The 15,564-nt window shown below is 53.9% G+C and overlaps 4 protein-coding genes across 4 annotated transcripts; 2 read left to right on the top strand and 2 right to left on the bottom strand.

Moving 5' to 3' along the window:
• Positions 1–541: 541 nt before the first annotated feature.
• On the bottom strand, positions 542–4,229 carry LRP88_10455 (uncharacterized protein; the record flags this gene model as incomplete). The annotated part of the gene is made up of 3 exons (XM_083246913.1): positions 542–3,903; positions 3,956–4,006; positions 4,058–4,229. The coding sequence occupies 3 exons, from the start codon at positions 4,227–4,229 to the stop codon at positions 542–544; spliced, it is 3,585 nt and encodes a 1,194-aa protein (XP_083098026.1).
• Positions 4,230–4,994: 765 nt separating this feature from the next.
• LRP88_10456 (C2H2-type zinc finger protein) lies at positions 4,995–7,451 on the bottom strand (the record flags this gene model as incomplete). The annotated part of the gene is made up of 1 exon (XM_083246914.1): positions 4,995–7,451. One exon carries the CDS (start codon positions 7,449–7,451, stop codon positions 4,995–4,997), a length of 2,457 nt encoding a protein of 818 aa, XP_083098027.1.
• Positions 7,452–11,018: 3,567 nt separating this feature from the next.
• Positions 11,019–13,280, top strand: LRP88_10457 (uncharacterized protein; the record flags this gene model as incomplete). The annotated part of the gene is made up of 3 exons (XM_083246915.1): positions 11,019–11,192; positions 11,381–12,254; positions 12,307–13,280. The coding sequence occupies 3 exons, from the start codon at positions 11,019–11,021 to the stop codon at positions 13,278–13,280; spliced, it is 2,022 nt and encodes a 673-aa protein (XP_083098028.1).
• Positions 13,281–13,593: 313 nt separating this feature from the next.
• On the top strand, positions 13,594–15,309 carry LRP88_10458 (mitochondrial 37S ribosomal protein uS2m; the record flags this gene model as incomplete). The annotated part of the gene is made up of 3 exons (XM_083246916.1): positions 13,594–13,624; positions 13,676–14,606; positions 14,655–15,309. 3 exons carry the CDS (start codon positions 13,594–13,596, stop codon positions 15,307–15,309), a joined length of 1,617 nt encoding a protein of 538 aa, XP_083098029.1.
• Between the last annotated feature and the right edge of the window lie 255 nt (positions 15,310–15,564).

The raw sequence follows: 15,564 nt of genomic DNA on the forward strand, positions 1-15,564 counted from the left end.
AATTCAACTAGCTATCCGAGTATGTCAAACAATAATAACACGGCATAAAAGAATTCTGGACCTCAGCACCCATCATGAGAGCAGGCAGCTTTGGAGACATTGGTGCCACCCTGCTAAATAGCTTCATTCTATGGGTTCATCATTGGCGCGACTATGTTGGTGTACAAATGGTGTGAACAAACTGCCTGCTCAGATCAGATCAGAGTGAAAGAGAAGAAAAAGAAAGGACCAAAATTTAAGAAGCGTGGAGCTTATATACGCAGAGAAACCAAGCTTTCCAGGCTGCAGCCGCATGGCGGATGTTAAACTCAAAGCCCGGTAAAGGACGTAGAAACGGGGAACCTAGGTACTGTAAGGGAGGATAAAGCATCAAATCCACAACTCGTGTTCAATGCACCAACTACCTATTCACACTTCACTCCAATCGCTCCTACCATCTCGACACAATATCGCTCCCATACTCCATGCTTTTCACATCACATCCCGCATCTCATCATGAACACCCCTTCACCTCAACACCATTTCACAATCACCACAGCTCCTAAGACTCGTCACACTCTCCACGGTGCTTCCTCCAGTCCTTCTTTTGGCACTCTCCTGAACAATACTTGACCTTCTGGCAGCGCATACACTTCTTCAGCGTCACGCTATCACTCTCGGGTTTTCCGCAGTTTCTGCATCGCTCCTTTGGCGAGGTTACTTGTTCCATGCTGGGCATTTCGGAAGCGTCAATGACCTCTTCGACGAAAGGAACCGCATACGTCGGGCTGATTGCAACACGGACAGCATTGGGAGCCGCGCTGTCCCACTCGGGAAGTGACATAAAGTCCTTGGGGAGGCGACCGTTACCGCACGAGCAGATGACTTGCTCGCCATCCTTCAGGCTTAACGGGATGGTGGCCCCCTTTCTCTTGTACTCGCACTTGCGGCCGTGAGGCCAGGTTCGGCATCGCTCCACGAACGACGGGAGAACATTCTTCCAAAGAGCCAGTTCAGCGTCGTTCACAGTGATTGAGGCACACTCGAGCGTCCGAAGTATCAAGAGGAAGGCTTCCATCCTGCCGGACTCGACGAGGTCCATGGTAAAGGGGATGATGGCAGCATCGAGAACGACCGAAGCAGCGTCTCCATCGAGTCTGATGGCGGATGCAAAGACCAGCATGTGAATGCCTCCTCGATCGGGGTGGGTGATGGCAAACAGGCCTGTCTGGCCTCCTTGAAGACCCGAGGCAAGCATGAACATGGTGAAGATTGACTCCTTCAGGTTGACAACTGGGTTATCCGAGATTCCGCTATCATCTCTAACCTCACGCAGATGCTTCTCTCTGGTCGAGAATTGCAGAGAGGTGAGCGTGGTCATCCAACGTGTCTTCTCCTTGTTCCGCAGATCAATAATTGGGAGATTATCGAGGTTGAAATGCGGCGTGTTGAGCGTGGCTGGGACACCAGAGGAAGATATTTCCACAGGGTAGACAAGATCAAAGAGCTCTTCAGATACCGCAGGCTCAGCCAACGGTGCAATCACTTCGATGTAGCCCGTGGTTCGAGCCACGCGTGACCTGATACCCGTCTTGGTTACGGGCACTGGGAACTTCACAGGGCACACCAGCTTGTTCTTCCCAAAGACAATGTCGATGACGAAAGGGTTCTCCTGGCGCAGCTCAATAGGAGCCTTTTCCTTCAGGAGCGTCTTACCCTTGGTCGATGTGATGTCCAAGTGACCAGTGATAGTGGTGATCTTGGACTCGGAAGGTGCAACATCAACCATGATCTTCGTCGTCTTGTCATTCTGGCCCGGGTTCGTTTCCTTGTCAAGAGGCTTGAGAGCACCGCAAATCAATGGGTAACCGGTTTGTCCAGGTAGGTACTTCGTCACAAAGACTTGAGATCTGTCATCCAGCTGCGTCTCAAAGACAGTCATGTCCATGCCGAGAATTGGTCCAAAGATCACGGAGTTCTGACCGGTCGGTGGGACACAGACGCCAGCCAAGGCCGTGTTGGGTTCATTTTGCAGCGTCGACGTGGGTACGTAGAAGGATGCGATCAAAGGGGAGTCGCCTGCCCAGCCATCCTTGTCTGGTTCGACAGTGACCTGGAAGTCATCCTCGTTGGGCAGCTTAGACGTCTTGAGGTTTCCAAACACAACCTGGATGTCTCCAAAAATGTTCTGCCATGCCTCTGTCGCATCATGACTTGACCGAACTGATCCGACAAGAGGCGGTGACGCGAGTCTGAGCTGTTCGTTGTCGTGCTTATACAGCCGAGCAATTTGGCTTCTCGGAACCACCACGGTGACGGCAACCGCTGGAGGAAGAGACTTCCAGAGATTGAATGTTCCGTTCTCCGGCAGCTTCCTGTTTTCCTGCAGCATCCAGGGCTCGGTGTTGACTCCGTGAAGATGAAGCTGAAGGCACAGGTCCTGCATGCCGTTGCTGGCCAGGTAGAATCGGTGATCCTGAGCAATCGTGTCGACCAAAGTTGAACACATAGTCGGCCAGTCCGTAGCAACTCGATTCATTACAACCTTGATAAAGGCAGCAAAGCTTGTACGGATAAAGTGCGTGTAAGTACTGATCCGACTCTGGGCGTTCTCCAGAGCTTTGGAGACGTTCTCGGCCTCAAACATGTAGTCGTAAAGCGGTGACAGGAGCTTGACAAGCTGCTTCGCTTCGATGTGCAGCTTTCCATGACGCACCTGGCCAGAGAACTGGGTATCGCGTTTCCAGGCAAGTCGACTTCGGACCTGGGTATCCCTCTGAGCCCCTTTGTTCATGAGACCCAGGAATATCTCATCGACGTGCGATTCGGCTTTGGCGTTGGTCCAGTACTGAACCGGGCTGAAGCCAAGCAGAAGCGAGATGGTAGGTGCATGTCCGCAGATGAGCTGCTCAAGGGCATTTTGAAGAGTGCCTTGTCGCTTGATCAACAACTCGGTGAACAGGGACGCCCACGGCTCGTCCTTTAGCAGAGGGCCCGCTGCGATGAGAAGATTCAGGGCACCGATGTGATCACTGAGGTTTGAGGTGTCGATCATATCGAAAGTCTTGGGTCCAGAGCCTGCTTTGCCATATTCCTTGACATCCAAAATCAACGGACGGGCGTCCCAGACTCGTCGGTAGAGGTTAGCCGACTTTCCAGTTGCAGCTGCGGTCTGCAAGCTGTGGCAGAGAGTCAAGGCATCCGAAATAGCAAAGCGAATAACAACGTTCTTCCTAAAGTCGGACTTGAACGCGGCGATCCACTCGTTAAACTGAGTTCGGGCGGCAGCCGTAGCAGGGAACCCCTCGACGGGGTTCTGAGGCTTTAGCGGCGATGACTCGGCGAGAGGAGCATAGCCCGTAGCTAGGTGGAAGCCCAGAATCGGGTCAGTCCCGTAATGCAAGAGCTGGTCCTCTGAAAGGAGCGAGGCAAGCAGCGGGTTCGGAGTATTCTCATCAGCTCCTTTGGGCATCACAGTGCCGTCCTTCCAATACTGCTGAGACATCTCCCACAACTTAGGTCCAGCCTGCAGAGAGAGGGGAGCAGCAGAACGCATGGCGGTGATGTTTATGCCCTCCTCACCGAGCATCCCATCACGGCAGTCTCGAGAGGGTTGGACGTTCTCCTCAAACGCCTTCCAGTAGGTGCCGGCCTGGCACTTCTCTGCAGCATCCTTGATGACGATCCATACGCGGCGGGCATCCTTGAGAGTGTCGGCATCGCAAAACTTGATGGCTCTGCCGTAGATGTTCTTGTTCCAGTCCTCGAGATTCTTGGACATGGAGACCAACTTGGTGGCTTGCTGGAGCACAGCAGCAGCCGTCTGACTATCCACGAAGAGATGATAATAAACATCCCATAGCTTGTCACTGCTCAATTTACAATCACCATCAAGGAGAAAGGAAAGAAGAAAGACATTGCGAGCTGTGTGTTGTCAGCGGCTGCCATGTGTCATAATACAGGGTAGCCAACTCACCGACGATCTTGTCATCATAATCACAGCAGGTAAAGTCGAGTTTTCTCGATGCTAGGCTCAATCAGTACAACCAGGATATCATGAGTCTCGAGTAATACTCACGCAGCCCTTTCTCGGTGTATGCGGTATACAAGATGTTGCGCAAGTCACCGCAGCCTAAGGACAAAATGGTGGCATCTTGGCCTTGGGGCACACATCTCGTCAGGCTGGTTGCCGGGGTGTTGCCAGCAGCGTAAAAGAAGCCGACTTTATTAGCGACAGTCGGAGTCAGCATGATGTTCGTTTCTTAGAGTCCTGCCATGCCAATCGGGAAAGGAAGCTGAAGATGGGGTGTGAAAGATGATTCTATGCGTGGTAGTTGTTGTTGTGGAGAGAGGCTTTCAAAGCTGCCTCGCAGTGGAGAAGTATAGGTTACTAGTAAGCTTGATGAGCGGCAACACGCATTGCATGTAGGAGCAAACAGGCAAACAAATGTACAATTTTGATGGAAGGATGATAGGTAGGAGTTTGCATGTTGATAGTTAATAATGGCTTAGAATCATCGCAAAGTATTCACATTCACATATGCAGTTGACAAAGATGAGTATCAGAATGACGCGTCTCTTGAACTATAACCAAGTCTTCACTTGTTCAAATCAAATCAAATCATTGTCGTCAATAATGTTTCCATTCAAATGCCATTTACCCAAGAGCATTCACCAATCAACTCCATTCTCGGCCGTGTCGAGACCATATTTTCCCTTTGAAACCCAATGATTCCCATGACACCCAATTAAACTCCATCCGCCCTCCCATTTCTATACCTTATTCCTTCCCCTTCCCCTTCCCCTTCTCCTCCTCCGTTCAGATTACTCCTCCTAGTGTACAAGAGGCACGTAGGCCATGTCCAAAAACTCCGTTTTTATGTTCTCCCAGATGAACCCCAGATATGATGACCAGACCAGTACATGAGCGTCGTCAACACATGGTGTAGATAAAATGTGAAAAGTACAGGGCTAATTAGCCTGAGAAGAAGGAAAGACGCACATGACAAGACGGGCTATGAAGTGCCAAAGAAGTCATCGCCATTGTTCATAAACAGGTCGTTGTTGTCAAGGTCTTCCTCAAGCTTGCTCATCATCAGCATCTCCGGGTCGCGGTATAGCGACACGCAGTCGTTGTCGTCGTTGGAGAACTGAAGGAGCGCATCGTGGTCTTGCTCGCTCATGACTAGGGGAAGGGTGTCGGCCATGGCAGCCGATGTCATCAGGGTGCTGGTTCCGGAGAGTGTGGACAGGTCATCCGTGTTGAGAGCGTTGTCGACATCAAAGAAGCCCTGCGACTGCAGTGGCGGTGATGAGGACTGCGACAGTGCAGGGGGTGTGTTGGATCGGCTTGCGTTGCTCTTGGCAGGAGATCCCCCGTTCGCTGGGGTGCTCTCCATGACTTCTCCAGGGGAGACGTAGTTGTTCGGGGGGGTGTTTTCCATCAGGGCTTCGGGGGAGACGTAAGAGTGTGCGCTGACGGCCGAGGGAGAAGAAGCATAGTCGTTCACGTTCATCGTCGCGGTGGGGAGGGAGGACATGGGGGCTGAGGACATGGAAGCAGACGACATGTGAGCAAGGGTCTGGGTTTGCGAGCCCATTCCAATGTCCATCATGGCGTCGTCAAGCATGTCCAGGTCGTTCTCGGGCGAGTTGACAACAGAGCTGTCAGAGTACGCCGAGAACGATGATGTTGAGCTGATGGACATGTTCTTCTTGCGAGTTCGGGTCGACTTCTCGATGCGGGCCTCCATATCGGGGCGGCGGTTCTTGGGGGGCCTGCCTCGCTTGGCGCTCTTTCGCACGATGCCATCAAAAGCACCAATGCACATGCCTCGTTGGCGATGTCGAGTCAAAGCATCGTGGCGGGCAAATGTGTTGCCGCACTCGCAAGGGTAGGGCTTGATGCCCGTGTGAATCTTGGCGTGCCGCTTGAGATCGTGCTGGCGAACGAAGCACTTCTTGCAGGTCGGGCACTGGTATTGGCGATCGTTGAGATGAGTCTGGACGTGTGACTTGATGTTCTCCTTGCGACCAAAGTCCTTGCCGCATCCCTCAAACAGACAGTACCATCGGCCATTCTTGGCGTCGGGGCCGCTGATGTGCTGACTGATTTCTTCTTGGCTGACTCCCGTCTCCGTCTTTGTATCCTCAATGTTGATACTGGCGATGCTGGCAGCGCTGGCTTGGCTTGCCACGGAGTCTGTTCGGCGATGATGAGGGGATTGGCGGCGGGATGGCGTCTGCATGGGGATGGCGGAGAGAGTGTGAGCGTTGAGAGGGTAGGGTCGCAAGTCAGGCTTGTTGTCAAGAGACGTGTTGTCAAATGGCATAAAGTGTGTCGTCTGGGGAGTATTGGGGGTGGTTCGCTGGGCGAACTGCTGGTCCACGGGGAGGCCGTTGGGCGCATCCCTATCGAACGAAGCCTCAATCTTCAAGAACTCGTCATTGAAGTTGCTCATGCTCATCAAGTCGCGCGAGTTGAGAGGAATCGAGAAGGAACCAGCCCCGGAAATGGGGTTCGGCTGTGCCGAACGAGACGGAGTCTGCTCAGACTGTTGTCTTATGTCCTGGAAGATGTTCTGGACTCTAGGGTTTCCTCCTCGATTCCTCACGGGCTTGACCGTCTCCTCCATCGACTCATCATAGCCGTTGGCGAAGCGGTTGGGGCGGGGCTCGTCCTTGACGGTCGGGTCCTGGGGGGTTTCGATCGGTGTCGGGGGGAGGTAGCCTTCCTCCATGTCAGCCTCGTTGCGCAGTGGCATCGCCCAGCCGAGAGACTGACTCTGTAGGTTCTGGTTCGGGGGAGTCATGGGCCGCGGGAGGCCGTCTACGTTCAGGTCGAACCTGTCGGCGCGGTCCATGAGGTCATTGCTCATGCGCCTCGAGTTCCTCCGCGTGCTCGAGGTATCTCCCTCCGAGACCCAGCCCGGGGCGGATGGGCTTTCGGCAAAGTTGGCAAAGGTGGGAGTGGAAAAGGCACTGCTATTGTCAAAGACATCAAAACCCTTACCTGCTGACATGTTGTCGGCGTAGGCCGCTTGGCCCCTGCCCAGTAGCGCATCGAGTTCTGGGTTGTAGGACTGGAAGGACATGGAGCTGGGGTCAAACGGTTCAAACGACTGGGCCTGCTGCGAGGTGAGGTAACTTTCACTTGCATTTGCTGCTGCTGTCAGGTTTGTGTAGGGGTTCTGATGGGAGCCAGCGCGGGCTCGGAACTGTTCTTGAGTATAGTTCACTAGTCCTGCATTGTTAGTATTTGTACTCACGTAGGCTTGCCGTGTTGCCGGCGATGCCATGTTGTGATGTCCTCGGATATCGAGGCTGAGGCCCCGTCGGTGGCCTTGGGCTGCTTGTCGAACGTTTCGCGGGAGTCTGTTTGGGACGTTGGCGCCTTCGAAGCCGCTGGGCGTTGAGTTCTGACGACGGTGCTGCCTTATCTGGGCGTGACACGCCGAGTGATCGGACCGCATATTGTCGAAAGGAATGGATTCGGATCAAAGATCTCGTTTGTCGGAACGTGTCCGTTGGGAACCTGGAGGTTCGAAGCTGGGCGTTGTTAGATGACCCCTTTTCAGTTCCCTCTGCAACTTACTTTACTTCACGCAAGCAAGCAATGAATGCCGAGCTTGGGAAAGCGTTTGGTCGTGCTCGGTCGAGTGAATAGCCTCGGTCGACTTGTATATCGATGAATTGTGGTGCAACACCGTTTTCAGGTGATGGATTGTTTGTAGATGGATCTCTCTTTGCTCTTGCTTGAGATGAGATGGGAGATGAGAAGCTTTGCTTCCCTCGATGTGGTAGCTGTGATGCTAGAGATGGAGATGGAGAGCAAGAGTGGGTTCGTAGGCCAGAGTAGTAGGCCAGGAAGCTCTGGGAGGGATAAGAGACCATGTTGAATGTTTTGACGGTTTCCACGGTAACAAGTCCATCGGACGACCTACTGTCAGCAGGGATCCATTGGTAGCCTAACATGGAAGCTGTGAGACAGGAGTGACCAATCAGAAGCCTTGTCCAACTTGTGCTGGAGTGGATTTGTGCAGCTGAGAACCCCTGTAATGGGGATCAGGACTGGAGCTCTTCCCTGTATAAACTTGAGGAGAACATCTAAATGCACAGTACGGAGTATAGCACTCACTTTATCTGCATCACCGGGAGTACCAAGCAGTTTGCTTCATCGCACAAAGACTCGAGCTTTGACGACGGGCGGGAAGCTCCCAAGCGCGTGCGTGGCGCTCAACACCGAGGTCTGATGTGGGTGCCATTCAGTACCTAACTAACGGGCACGGGAAGCAGGGATCTCTCTACTGCGCTAACAGTGAAATGGAACCCTCATCACAATCACTTATCCTATGGCATCTAACAAAGCTCAGCTGGTCATCTTGAAACCCTAGACGCTTCCCATCCGCGGCACCCATAGCTCGACTGCTCATCCAAGCGCCGTCCCCATGACACGGCGCTTGCTGAAGATGCCCTGCCCTGCCCTGCCCCGTGAGGAGCTAACATTCCAGTGCCGCTCGCAAGAGGCATCCACGGATCCTTGCATCCCTCTCATATCGTGACGACTTGTTTCAGGCTCGTCATCGCTACCTAGTCAGGGTGTCTCAGCTGCGGGAGCCCCTCTTGTTGCATGCCAGGCAATCTCGCATGGTGGGCAAGGATGTTGCTGCCCAGAAGCCTGCCGCCTGCATTCCATATCGCTCTGCTCTTCGCCTGCCACGTTGGACGGGTACTGCCCGCCTGAACTCGTTGTCTGGGTTTCCATCTCTTGGCGATGCGCCTAGGTGAGACCTGACGTCTTGTTCTCGCCCGAGTTGACTGAACGCTAATGGCCAAAGAGTGTTGCTGGGTGTTGAAGATAATCGCCCGCCTATGTACACGAAACAGATATGTGCCACACGTTCTCGCACGTGTTCTATGTATTCTTGTGAAATTTATCGTACATCATCCTCAAGAGCTGTCGGCTGTAGATTGTTTTTACTCTCCGAGATACAATCCGAGTTTTGTTTACTTTCGTTTCCACACACCGCCCCTCCTTGGTATGTGGATGAAGCTCTAATTCGACGACAGCTCGGCAAGCCTTGATACACAAAGCCTTGATACTAAACTTAGCTTTCGTCATCTTTTCCCTTTCCCGAGCTTCCGCTACTGCCTGGGAAACTTTGCTCCTCTCTTCAGGTAGCGTGGGGATTCGGCAACGAGTTTGTGGATCTCATGTAACAGCCACTGCCGAGCCATATTTCGGTTGATGCCGGCGATGCCGTTGATAGTCACATGATTGACCAGGAAGACTTCTATATCTAGATCCATGTGCAGTTGTTCATCGCCATATGGCTCTCTTTGCTGGTTTTGGTGGATGATGAGAGCATCAATCAGCGGTAGAAGGTCGAGGACATTGACCCTTTCTCATTCTTACATTGGATGGATCCATCTTGACACCCATGCCTCAAGTTACTCGCTACACTATAGGGTTTATAAACACATCGTTCATTGTATCTGTTGAATCAAGGCAGACACGCTCTAGGGTCTACTTTCGGTTGTTGTTATTGAGTGCTCTGGAGCGTCTGCTTTAGATGATAGGAGGTGGCTTGGAGGCTCACGGTGTGTGTCTGTCTCGGTAACATTCCTCATCTCGGTGAGCCTCGACACAACTCGACGTCAATACTCGGCAATCCTAGGCAGCAACGAGTCCGCCCGGGAGCGAGGCGTCTTTAATTCTCTAATAACCCCCAACGACTGCCTCGTTGCCACGAAGGCGTTTCTTCTTGCTGCTGTGCAGTTGTAATACGGGAAGAGGCTGACAAAATAATCTTTGGAAGTTTGTGCCTCTTCAAGACATCTTCTTGTGGTCTATTGTTGTCCTAGCTTTGATGATGTAGTATTGTGGTTGGCTTATATCAGAATGAGAGGTTCCGCGTGGATGATTCTGACATTCTCGCTACCCAGGTAGACGAGAAATACTACTCGGAAATACTACTTGGAAGTTCACATGAGAGACTTTTCTGGATGAGGCAATATTGGGGCTGGAACAAATAAAAGAAAGTTCCCATCAGGATCCGAGGGAATGGTTTCTGATCTTTGATGTTGTGATGACCCGCACGGTGTATAACAATAGTGCCGTCTAAGTCCTCTTACTGCACCTATCTGTCTCAGCATTGCTCAAGCGATCGGCAAGTTCGCAACACAAATAACATAGTAAAGTATCCAGATGGGGAGGTCATGCTCGGAAAGGCATTGCCGAGCAAATGGGAGTAGCCAACAGCCCGTCTGAACTCTTCCTAGCCATGTGCCGAGCCTGGGGCAAGTCTAGCCCTGATCGCATGAACTCTTCGCTGGCTGTATGCACAGCTGGACTGCCCGCATGTTATGGGATCTCTACTATTGCCGTCTGAACAGACCTGTAGTTCATCGGGGAGGGCCCATCATGTCAAGCCAAGATTCATGCAAACCAGGGCCCGTGCTATATTGCGTCGACTCTTATAAGACGGAATGGGATGGATGACGAATGGGCTTGCAGGAAAGAGTGACAAGGGCTGACCCACAAGAAGCGATATGCGGGATAAGCTGCACCAACATTAAAAACTTTCTGATGGAAGAGAATGAAGAACAAGAAAACAACTGCCTGTAGTGATGTTTCCTGTAGTGACCTATACTTGCCGGTGATACCTGAGGAGCGAATGGTGCGGGCACGTGCTTGGCCAGTGATCAGCCAAAGTCAATAAAGCTCACCGGACAACCAAGACCAGGGGTCGGTGAACTGGGCCTACCAGGTTCTAGGTTATCCATCCAGTCTTGACATTTCCAACCCGAGGGTCACCCCATTTCACGCCCGCCCGCACAATATCTCTGGTGCTGCGATTGGCCAGGCGCCTTTATAATTTTCTCTTTCTCGACTGCCGCCTCCGCCTGGCAGAGAGATATCCGTATACATCATTAGGTGCCCCTTCGTCTGCCGCCCGCCGACCCCTCCGCATCGAGCCACTCCCGGCCGTGACAACGAGCCCGACTCCTTGTTGACCACCCTCGACTCACCCGTCGCCATGTCGGGAAACACATACAGAGGCACTCCCACCCGCAACCAGGGCCGCGGATCCGCGCCTTTCGGCAACAGCCCCGGCGGTTCCAGCATTCCTCGTCCCGTCCTCGAAACTGCTCAGGCCGAGACAAGCTCTTCCCTCAGTGCGAGTCGCCAGAAGCAGTCCAAGCGTGATGAGGTGCGTCACCATATATATACCTCTTTGCCAGAATACTCTGTCATGGTCTATTCAATGGCACGATCCCACTTTCGAGCCCGTCTTTGGAGCGCTCCCGCTGCCTACGAGCTCGAGGGTTGCCCGAGCCAAATACACCTCACTTCACCGTAACTTGCATCTGCACCACCGATCTCTAACCTCTAGTACAGGCGATCCGAAAAAAGCTCGAAAATGACCTGTCCAAGAAGAAGCACCTCACGAGCCGAGCTCGACACACCCGAAAAGCTCCCCCGGGAACCGTCCTCGCACTCAAGCCCAGCCCCGCCCTCCAGATCAAGCCCGCGACCACTGTATCTGAGGCCGCTCAGCTGATGGCCGCCAAGCGAGAGGACTGCGTTTTGGTTACCGACGATGACGACCGAATTGCCGGTATCTTCACTGCCAAGGATCTTGCCTTCCGTGTTGTGGGAGCTGGTGCAAAGGCCTCGGCCATCACCATCGCCGAGATCATGACCAAGAACCCTCTGTGCGCTCGAACCGACACTAGCGCCACCGATGCCCTGGACCTCATGGTTCGCAAGGGTTTCCGACATCTGCCAGTTATGGACGAGAACCAGGACATTTCGGGTGTGCTGGACATCACCAAGTGCTTCTACGATGCCATGGAGAAGCTTGAGCGCGCTTACTCGTCCTCGCGAAAACTGTACGATGCCCTCGAGGGTGTTCAGTCTGAGCTGGGTTCTACTCAACCCCAGCAGATTATCCAATACGTTGAGGCTCTGCGCAGCAAGATGTCCGGGCCTACTCTGGAGACGGTCCTCAACGGCGTCCCCCCCACCACCGTCAGCGTGCGAACCTCGGTCAAGGAAGCTGCTCAGCTCATGAAGGAGAACCGCACCACCGCCGTGCTGGTCCAAGATCAGGGTGCCATTACCGGCATCTTCACCAGCAAGGATGTCGTTCTTCGAGTGATCGCGCCTGGTCTGGACCCGGCCAATTGCAGTGTTGTGCGTGTCATGACTCCTCACCCCGATTTTGCCCCAATGGACATGACCCTCCAAGCGGCGCTGCGGAAGATGCACGGTAAGTCGCTCAAACAGGGAGGGGTATGGAGCATAAACTGACGGTTTCATAGATGGCCACTACCTGAACTTGCCGGTTATGAACGACGGAGGCGAGATTGTCGGTATGGTCGATGTTCTCAAGCTCACGTACGCCACTCTGGACCAGATCAATGCCATGTCGAATACCAACGATGAGGGACCTGCGTGGAACAAGTTTTGGCTTTCGCTCGACGCTGAGACCGAATCTATGATGTCCGGAGAGGGTAGCGCCAGCCTTCAGCACACAAATCTGGGCTCGCGCCTCACTTCGCCTGACGTAGCCCGGGATCGCATCGGTGATAGCCTCGCCCCAGGAGATTCGGCATCTCACATTGGCCTCGAGTCGCCTCCTCGCTCGCTTCTGCATGACGGTGCCGAGACTCGACTCCCCGAGGAGCGCCCATTCCCCTTCAAGTTCAAGGCTCCCTCTGGCCGGGTGCACCGTGTCAAGGTCATCGCTACGGAAGGCATGGATGCCTTTGTTGCGGCCGTGGCTGCAAAGCTAGGCCCCGAGGCGGACGGCATTGGTGGTGTCCCTCCTGTGGAGGAGGGCAAGATTACCGGTCCGGGCTTTGCGCTCAGCTTTATCGACGACGACGGAGACTCCATTTCCATCACTACTGACAACGACCTGCTTGAGGCGGTTCTTCTCACTCGCCAAGCCCACCGAGACAAGGTTGACCTCTTCGTTCATGACCCTGAGAAGCCCCCAGTTTCGGAACCCGCCGAGGTGCCCACACCTTCGATTTCCACTGGTGCCGGCCTTCGAGAACGTCGCAAGTGGTGGCCTGATGAGGAAGAGGACGAGGAGGATGAGGATGATGAGGATGATGACGCTGGATCTACCGTGCGGAGACCACGGAGAGCCCGGACGGCTCCTGCGCCACCTATCCAGGAACAGGTCATCGCTGGCGTGCCCAACGAGTTGCTTTTGCCCGGTGCTATCGCCATGTTGGCCGTTGCTATCGTGGGCGTCTTTACCATCTCCAGGCTCACCAGCCGGTAAAGAGATCTGGTGCACGCACTCTCCTAACGACATGATGAAGATGGGGGCTGAAGACTGTAGATATTTAGTAGAGATTACCCTTGCAAGTCTAATCCAGAACATTCCCTTTGTAGATTACTTAAATGTCTCCATTCATTGGACGATGCTGTAAAGTCCAATTCTTACCGAGGTGGTGGTTCTGAGCTGTGAGCAGGGGTTTGGTTGTTGGAGTGCGGGCTCGGAAAATCTCGCACGCCGGACCTTAAGCCATGGCCAAATTTTGGCTGTCGTCGAACGACCATCACGACTACCGAGTAACCTCTAATCCGTCGCCATGATCCTGAGAAACGCCGCCGTGCGGCAGGGTGAGCCAATTGGCCTCTGCGTACCTCAAGTAACCATCTGACATGCTCTAGGCCGCCGCACATTGGCTTCTCCCATCTCGAGGTCCCTCCTGCGGCAGTTGTCGACCGAAGTTACGACCGAGACTCAGACGGACCAGACCTGGAAGATCCCCCAGTCTGCCACCGGACCTCCCAAGATTGTCTCGGCCGCACGAAAGAAGCAGAGGGTTGTACAGGATGGCATCATGTCTCTCGGAACCGACTCTGCGCATGAGCACAAGGGCGCCGTGTGGACGACACCCCACAAGAACTCGAACTCGGCCACACCTGCCCCGCCGGCTCAGCAGTACGCCGAATTCAAACGTATACAGGCCAATACGCGAAGCCTGGGATCGAGGGTTGAGAAGCGGTACATCCCGTCTGAGCTGGTCAACAACCCCCCCGGACCTGAGGATATTACTCTGGAGCTGCTGATGGCCTCGCAAACGCACATGGGTCACAGCACCTCTCTCTGGAACCCCGCCAACTCGCGATACATCTACGGCGTGCGTCAGGGTATTCACATTATCTCCCTAGAGACGACTGCGGCGCACCTTCGACGAGCGGCTCGTGTGGTGGATGAGGTTGCGTACCGAGGCGGCCTGATCCTCTTCGTGGGCACCCGCAAGGGACAGATGGAGATTGTCACCAAGGCCGCCGAGATGGCCGGTGCCTGCCACCTGTTTACCAAGTGGACGCCTGGAGCCATCACGAACCGAGATGTGATTCTGAAGATGGCCGGAACCAAGGTGGTGGACGAGAAGGACCAGGAGCTTGACGGCTTTGAGAAGTACAGAGGTTCGGCTCGCCCGCTGATGCCGGATCTAGTTGTCTGCTTAAACCCCCTGGAGAACTACACGCTTCTTTACGAGTGCGGTCTGAAGAGCATCCCCACGATTGGTGTCATTGACACCAATGCGGACCCCTCATGGGTGACTTATACCATTCCCGCCAACGACGACAGGTAACGTTTCTTTTAATCCGTCCATCCGATGATACTAACAGTGCATAGTCTGCGAGCCATGGCTGTTGTTGGTGGTGTTCTGGGCCGAGCTGGCCAGAGGGGACAGCAGCGACGTGTCGAGGACGCCAAGAAGGGCAGAGTCCCTTGGCACAACCCTCATGATATCGTCCAGTACATGCAGCGGGAGAACAAGGCGGCTATTGCTGAGCGCAAGTCCGTCATGGGCCGGATGCAGCACAACATTGAGGGATTCAGCGAGGATGAACAGAAGATTCTGCGCGAGCAATTCTACGAGGAGGACATTCAGGTTTCTGAGGAGGACATGGTCGACATGATGGGCGAGACTGCTCTGGGAAGCCCCAAGGAGGCCGAGTCGACGCACGGCGCCAGGCTGGAAAACATTGAGCAGCAGCTAGCGAGTCTCAAAGAGGAGGCGGCGGCGATCGAGTCTGCTGTCAAAACTCCTGCTGAGGCCAAGGTCGAGTCAACACACGGCGCGAGGTTGGCAGACATTGAGCAGCAATTGGCAGGTCTCAAGGAGGAGGCGACAACCATTGAGTCCTTTGTCAAGACAGCTCCCGTCGAGACTGCGGCCGAGCCGACGCACGGCGTCAAGCTAGCGGGCATCGAGGAGCAGTTGGCGGGAGTCAAGCAGGCTGCCACGGCTATCGAGGCCGAGATCACGGGCAGCAAGAAGGAGTAAAGTAGAAAAGCTGTGTACAATATTTCAGATGTATAATAGCGTATGAGTGGGCATGTATACAAGGAATAATGTAAGTTGATGTGAAATGCATGTACGAAAGATAGCTTTGCTCCAATCCATGGTGTAAGTGATGGACGACCTTGGTGGGATGTCTTGAAGGGAGGCCGATGACGGCGGGCAACTCGGATAAACGATGGGCCTGGCACATTGACAACAACGGGCAGGAGCGGGTTTCGGTGGCTTCCTGCAGGTGCC

This window comes from Fusarium phalaenopsidis (assembly GCF_050370095.1).
Source record: "Fusarium phalaenopsidis strain FUZ10S chromosome Unknown contig_32304, whole genome shotgun sequence".
NCBI lineage: Eukaryota > Fungi > Ascomycota > Sordariomycetes > Hypocreales > Nectriaceae > Fusarium > Fusarium phalaenopsidis.